This window comes from Puntigrus tetrazona, chromosome 17 (genome assembly GCF_018831695.1).
Source record: "Puntigrus tetrazona isolate hp1 chromosome 17, ASM1883169v1, whole genome shotgun sequence".
Taxonomy (NCBI): domain Eukaryota; kingdom Metazoa; phylum Chordata; class Actinopteri; order Cypriniformes; family Cyprinidae; genus Puntigrus; species Puntigrus tetrazona.
The window spans coordinates 13,287,711-13,295,223 of NC_056715.1; the positions used below are offsets into that span (position 1 = coordinate 13,287,711).

Consider the following 7,513-nt stretch of genomic DNA (forward strand, 5'->3'; position numbering starts at 1 on the left):
TAATCTGATGTCTAATCGTCTTTCTTAGCCTATACCATGGCTGAGTGCTGTTTTTCTGTTCATTCCAGCTTTTATCTTTTTCATGGATAGTTTTACTTGGACTGACTCTTCTCTGGCCTCTCTCAGGAGAATTACATAGTAGCCTGGTTATTTGAGGTTTCAAGATCTTGGACAGTGCCTTTGTTTCAAGTCCCTTGGAGACTTTTTGTGTCTGCTGTTTAGGAGACCGCTACGGAGGGTCCATGTATACTGTGAAGCCTGGAGGAACTGTCCTCAAGTTTTTAGACGCGCAGCCTTGTTCCCTAAAAGTCTGACCAATGTAATAAGCGACAGAGGAGTCCCTTCATCTCCGTGGTTTTAGATCCTTCTTGGGATAGCCTGAATTTGGTTTGGCATTCAGATATCCTCACCAGGTTCTTAACTAGCTGAAGTGAGTGAAATGCTATGCCTGTAGAGTGCCTTCATCGGATATATGTTTTATTGGTGAATAGACTAGCTGCGCTGGATCAACAGCCAGCATAAACAAATTTAGCAATGCTGGTCAAATTTAAACTTTTCAGCAAGAAAAAACGCACTAAATTAGCACATTCAGTTTAAAGTCGTAATCCGTAATCGTTAATAAACAGAATAGCGCGCGTTTTGCGGAAGAACATTTGTAGCCGGAGCTACTTCTCTCTGTTTATGTCTATGACGAATCGCGCAGGTACAGGGCTACTCCGCAGCAGTCCCTAACCGAACCAGTCTAAATAGTCCCAATATAAACACTTATTATAGGTGTAATGTAGTAGACAAGCCAAAAAAACACGGTTTGAAAATTAGATTCACGGTTTACTAAATTTATTATTTTGAACCCAAAAAGACTGCAGCTGTAAGGGTTTTTACCTCTGATTGGATTTGATGTCAAACGCCGATGTGGATTTGAATGGATCCTCTTTCAGACTGATGTCTGCCGGGAGAGACTGGAGTAAAAAAGGAAAAGGAAGAAATCAAAGCAAAGCATGCAGAAGGTGTTATCCCTCCAACCGACTTCCCTGTGTAATGGGCAGGCTGTTTCTGCTGGGTCAGGGGCCCTCACCGGCCCCTACATTAAGAAGTGAGGGGGAAATGGCAATAAGAGTAACAGAATCCCTCTCTCCATAGATGATAAAGTTAGCTGGACGTTTGTGTCATGCGTAGAAATAAAGGTGCTTCAGAAAGTTCAATAGAAGAACCAAAAAAGCGGTTCTTTTCAGAAAGTTCTTCACATCGATGCCATAGAAGAACCAAAAAACCTTTTCCCTAAACCCTAAAGGTTCTTTATGGAACCATTTAGACCAAAAGGTTCTTATAGCATTGTGAAGCACCTTTATAATTGTGTGGCATAAGCTGTTAAATATACACCCATATGCTTACCTAAGAAATGTGACTGTAAGCTGGTAATTGAAGTGATGTATCAAAACATGAACATCGGTCATTTTGCTTACTGAATTCTTGACTATGCATCCAGTTCATGACCTAGAATAAGTTACAGTCGTCTTCTCTGTTTGATAGCATTTAGCTATTATTAGGATACGTTGTTGTTGTTCTGCCAAATCATTTTGGTTGGCTGAAGCATCTGCAATCTGACTCCACATATATGTGGGAATTTTTTAAAGGTCTGTACAGCTGATTCATACTCATTCATACAAAAAGTGCTTGTTACAATAATGTTTTCAGTTGTATTCTGTTTATAATAAATGTACTCTATGCTTTATTGATATTTCTGCTTTCCCGAAGAGTAACAAATGATGCACAAGAAGATGAGATGGAGGAGAATCTGGATCATGTGGGCAGCATTATCGGGAATCTCAAGAATTTGACCTTGGATATGGGAAATGAGATTGACAAACAGAACAAAACCATTGACCGCATCACTGATAAGGTAAAGCTACACCATCAGGCCTCTGAAAATAACAATTTATCTATTATTTATATAAAATGTAATATTAAACATATAGTATTTTTTTCCCAGACGGATATGATTAAAGATGTTAAAGATGTGATGCCAACCATCAAGCCAACAGACTTAATGGACACTGACAGCATCACTCAGAAGCCCAATTGTTTGATCTCTCTCTCTCTCACACACACACACACACACACACACACACACATATAGATAAAGAAAAAACACAATTTTGTATGTTTTTTTAAGACTTTTGAATTATGGAGACACAAACCACCTTTGAATTTGTCATACCCATGTCATTAAACAGTTTTTCCCCCCCCATAAAATGCAAAAATCAGTCACAGACACAGAAACATTTTTTCTTCACAGCTGTGAATTACAGCATTGGAGTAAAGTTATTCCAATGCCATTTATGCATTTTTTCGCCGCTCTGTTTGTTCTGTCGTAAATAAATAGATACACAGATCTATTCCAGAGCCTCCTGTACAATTTCAATGGATCTGATTTAATGCTAATAAAACCAGTACAAGCATTCCTTAGCTTTGTACCTTTTGGCATAAACGTGACTTTACCAGTAGAGGACGCTGCCAAATTACTTTATTATTTTGTGGTGAAAAATTTGCTATTTTGTGGTGAGAAATTTCTTAGCCGTTGTTGAGTGCTGAGGACTGTTTTCCGTTCACTCCAGCTTTCATCTTTTTCATGGATAGTTTTCTTGGACTGAGCATAACAGTGCAGGCAGCTAAAACATGTTATTTGATTCTAAAACACGATATATATATTTAAAATGACAGCTCAGGATATTTTCCAGTGCAGGCCAAAAATGGTCTCTTATCTTTATCTCTTATCCTCACTTCCTGTTAACGGTTGGCCACGGAAGGCCACCTGTCATTATCTGCTCATTTTAGAGATGTAATTTAATGGCTCATCAACACACGAGTTCACACACATGATTTTAAAGAACATAAAACTTCAAAATCTGAAAGCTCTGGTCTGGAGTAAATATCAGCCCCTTCCTGACTACATCACTAATGAGAAGTCACGTAAATATGCCGTTTCTCCTTTTGTGTACCACGGCCCTTTCTAAGGGATTTTTGAGACGCAAAGAGGAAGCATTAACACGCACAACCGAATGATCCCAAAACTCTGGAGTATCCTGAGAGTAAGTTCAGAGTTACGCATACACTTACAGGAGCTAAGAGAGTTAAATGTTCTACTTTGACAAGCCTCAGTTTTACTGCTGTGCGTAATAGTGCTACTTGAACTGATTGTTTGTTATTGAGCTTGAAACCTTTAAGTTTGTTTTGAGTAAACCATGATATGCTTACATTCAGATATTATAATAGTTAAGAATAGTTTTGTTCAGTTTGTTTACATGCAGTTGTATTTGACTTACCGTTTTTTTTCCAGAGTGCATGTAAAATCCAAGCATAAGTCAAGTTCATCGGAACGGCAGACAAGTCGGAGAAGATGACAACTAAAACCAACCATCTAACAAATGAGGTAAGTTTGTTCTCTGATTCCACAAAGACGTATAAGATGATGATGAAATGGATCCTTCTTGTTCTCTTATTAGTTTCTGTTTTCAAGTTCCTGTAAAATTCCCAGCTCACATGAAAGTAACGTTTTTTCATTTCTGTAAACTGAAAAAATATATATACATATATATCTAGTTACTTTCCAGGTCAAATGTGGTTCAGTAAGAAGTGTATGAGTAGTTTTGTTCAACCATAGTTTATCTGAAGTATCCGTATGGTTTATATTTAAATATTTAAAATACTTTCATTTTACACTTCTTTTTCTCAGCAAGTACTAGTTAATATCTAGCAAAGACCTTTTTTTTGGTAGAATTGCAGCAATTCTGATGACTGAATTGGGAGAGAGAAACTCAGTATTGCAAGAAAAAAAACAGTTACTTTATTTTACATGTAAACATGCTTCTATAATTTGTAATAAATCATACTTGATATTAACGTTTGACTGTGTATGTTTTTCAGTCACTTGAAAGCACCAGGCGAATGGTACAAATGACAAATGATGTAAGAGGTCTTATTTCAACCAGTGTAATGTTAGTATTAGTATGACACGAGTACTCCTTAAAACATGAAAAATAGCATAATTTATTCTAAATAGTTATTTCATACAATGTACGTTATACTTCAAATCCGTTAACAAAATGTATGACATATCGCATAAAATTACTGATATAAAATTATTAAAATATTAATATGTTTAGTTAAACTTCAGCACTGCTTTCACACAATTAAGCATACCAGTTTAGTATACTAAAATACTATTGCAGATTATTTTTATGAATCAAGTATATATATATATATGTGTTGAGTTGCATGTGAAACACGTGTATTTTTGCAGAGCTTGAATACTGGGGTCAAAACAATGACTATGTTAGAAGAGCAAGGAGGTGAGTCCAGGATCCCCATACTCCTGATTTCTGATGTCCGCTAGAAGTAACTGTAATTTAATTGCATTTTTTATCTCAGTAATTTTAATTGATTACAATTATTTTGTAATTAACTTTATTAATCCTTAATTTGGCCAATGTGACTGCGCTGCTCTTTTTCTTCTTCTTTTCTTTATTTCAGAAACACTACAAAACGTGGAACGGGAGATGGACCAGATCAAGCAGGACATGAAACAAGCCAGGAAAAACCTGAATGAATTGTCCAAATGCTGCGGCCTGTGTTTGTGTCCATGTAACAGGTTTGCTGGAGCGTGTATCCTCTGTATGGCTATCTTGTGTTATAACAGCCTTAACGAAGCATCCTAACATCCTTAAAACATCGCACGGCCATGCCGCTCCAATCTGAACTTTTTGTTTTTTTTTCCAAGGAGAATAAACTAAATTGGCTCATTTGCTTGAAGGTTTTCACCTCAGTTTGGCGTATTTCTTTGGATCGTTTTATAGACTGAAGTCCACAGAGAGTGACTGGAGAAAAAAGCAGGTCAGAAAACCAAAGGAAAGCAAGCAGAAGGTGGTATCCAGCCAACCGACCTCGGCCTTCACCGGCCCCTACATCAACAGGTGAGGAGAAAACAGAGCTAAGAGTAACAGAATCCAGCTCTCGTAGATGATGAAGTTACCACCATACGGTATTAGCTATTAATTAATATACTAACCTAATAAATCCTGTTTTGTTTCTGCAAGAATAACAAATGATGAGCGAGAAGAAGAGATGGAAGGGAATCTAAGTCAGGTGGTCCACCACGTGGAGATTTTAAAGAACATGGCACTGGACTTGAGCAACAAGATTGAAGATCAAATCCAAATAATTGATCATGTCAATGATGAGGTACAGTTACTATGAACTGTGTTTGTGACTCGATCTATAGCGGCGGACAGTACACCTCGATGCTAACGTATATTTTTAACACTGACATTTTGTACGTTTCTGTTGATTATTTACTTTTTTGTTTGCCAGATTACAACTATTACAAGTGAAGTTGCTGCTGCGGAAAAACAAGCCAGGAAACACCGATAAGAGAAATACAGAAAGGACCACCAAAAATTAATGTAAGCATGAAACGTCAACATATCAACACATCAACGTATGAAAGAAAAGATCTGCTGCTACTGTTTAATCCTGACTAAAATGTTTGGTGCCATAGGTTCCTTTTTATTGTTGTCATTATTATCTTGATGCTTTTGATGGAAGTACATGTCTAATGTTCTCTGGACAAAATGAGTGTCCATATGACAGTTCAGATCAGCATGTAAAATATTAATAAGCTAATACTTAAATTTTTATAATGATCTTTTCAATAGATCAGAATTTTCTCATGTTGTACTTTGCATTTTTAAGGGCCCTGTCCTTTGTGTTCAAGTGACCAGCAGAGGTTGCTGTTAGACTGCTCTGACATCCAGCCACAAAAAGTGATTTCTAAGATGGAGGCCTGAAGAAGATTGCTGCTTATTCTCTGCCTACGCAAGACCTGATCATAAAGTATGAAAAATAAAACATTTCTGATGAGTTATCCTTTTTTAAGCCGTCTCTGTCATCATTGCTGCAGTAAAGAAATGTTCCTTTGCTACCGTGAGCTGTTTTTGCTGATGTTTACTATATGAATATTTATATTTTTACAGTAGTAGAATCAATCTTTACAATCTAGCCAAGGGTCTTGTTTGTGTACTTCTAATTTTGATTTTAAAGTACCCTGGTACGATTTGTCCAAAAACAATATCTTTGGGATAACCTTTGGGAGTCAATGTTGATCTAAACAAACCGTAAATAGAGTAGAAGCATGTATTTATATTCAGCCACATCTGCTGCGGTTTATTTGTGTTCATAGCTGCACTGAACAGCATCATAATATTAGGGCTTTTAGTCCAAAAGTGCACGCGCTTGGATAAATACGGTTATAGTTTTACATTTCTAAATAACAGCAATCACAGAAATGCTGGATTTAAACGCAGTAGCTAAGATACAAACACTGACGTCTATGGTAGCGATCAGTATATATAATTCTAAAGTTTCCTGACGCTTCAAATAATGCTTGTGTGGAAGGCATTGTTTCGAGTGGATGTTAAAGAATCTATCTGTGATTGAATCGAGTTTCGTTCAAAAACGCTGATTCATCCAGTGAGGAAACAAGTATTCATGAGTGAGACATTAAATCATTCATTCAAACCTCTTTTCCATAATTTAATATTAACAATTGGTCCGGCAAATATATTATATATACATATTAATTCAAATGTTCAATAATTCATTCAAAATATTCTGAAACCCATGTGGCTGCATTGCTTTCTTCACAACCTTTCTTCATTTAACAATTTGAGAATATATGAAAAAAAAAATCCATGCTTGACAGGTCTGTGATTTATGTAATAACCACTGTTTAGTATTGGGTAACAGTATTCATATGAATTTAGACTATTTTCACTTAAGTTTGTGCGTGATAATACATATTGACTCATCAATGAGTTATAAAACCGTTCGTCATCGCCTGTGTTTTTCTCATCACGCTCTTCTAGTTAGCTATGTTTTTAGTGGTCTTCTTTGGCCAACCACATTACTTTCTGTGGTTAAGAGCAGCAGAGGCTGCTTCTGTCTTAACTTTATATCAAGAAGCCCAACATTCTGGACTGCCTTTTTTTTCCAGAGATACCTATGACTTCAGAAGTAACAAGTACAATTACATGTAGTTATATTTAGTCCAACATCACAACTGGGATGTTTTACACAATATGCTAATGTTGAGTAAATTTAACGTTAAACGCAATATTTACATTTACACTTATAAATAAAGACCAACATGCAAGATGTGTCACGGTGTGGTTTGAGAGAGGAGGAGCGCTAGACGAGAATATAACGTAGTTTTTTTTAATCTGCTGCACATGAAATAAACGATATAGCTGCAGACAGGAAATAACCACACGTACAAACGACGACGATCGGACAAACTGAACTGAAACACACAGGGAATAAATACACAAAGTAATTGAGTAAATTAACGAGACACACCTGAAGACAATGATACAATTAACTGAAAGGAAAAGTAGGGCATACAGAGCACGTGGAAACACAAAACAAAGAATACAAAGACGTGACGAGATGAATAATGTGT

General features: G+C 36.5%; 1 protein-coding gene across 5 annotated transcripts; it reads left to right on the forward strand.

The window, feature by feature from the left end:
* The first annotated feature begins 3,040 nt into the window (after positions 1-3,040).
* LOC122361875 (synaptosomal-associated protein 23-like) lies at positions 3,041-5,913 on the forward strand. Of its 5 annotated transcripts, none has more exons than XR_006253037.1 (10): positions 3,041-3,089; positions 3,338-3,430; positions 3,925-3,966; positions 4,301-4,349; positions 4,531-4,648; positions 4,854-4,970; positions 5,094-5,238; positions 5,368-5,459; positions 5,555-5,659; positions 5,749-5,913. XR_006253037.1 is itself a non-coding variant. In XM_043262969.1 (9 exons), the coding sequence occupies exons 2-8, from the start codon at positions 3,398-3,400 to the stop codon at positions 5,425-5,427; spliced, it is 564 nt and encodes a 187-aa protein (XP_043118904.1). In that variant the 5' UTR covers positions 3,041-3,089; positions 3,338-3,397; the 3' UTR covers positions 5,428-5,459; positions 5,749-5,913. The 5 variants fall into 5 exon arrangements, 2 of the variants coding, with proteins under 2 accessions (XP_043118904.1, XP_043118905.1); XR_006253039.1 differs by having other exon boundaries at positions 5,771-5,913; XR_006253038.1 differs by lacking the exon at positions 3,041-3,089 and adding an exon at positions 3,121-3,169.
* The last annotated feature ends 1,600 nt before the right edge of the window (positions 5,914-7,513 follow it).

Coding starts and splice junctions, on each gene's coding strand:
- LOC122361875 (XM_043262969.1), top strand. CDS start 3,398: ATGACAACTAAAACCAACCATCTAACAAATGAG. Junction 3,967..4,300: donor TGGTACAAATGACAAATGAT/GTAAGAGGTCTT, acceptor GTATTTTTGCAG/AGCTTGAATACTGGGGTCAA. Junction 4,971..5,093: donor ACCGGCCCCTACATCAACAG/GTGAGGAGAAAA, acceptor TGTTTCTGCAAG/AATAACAAATGATGAGCGAG.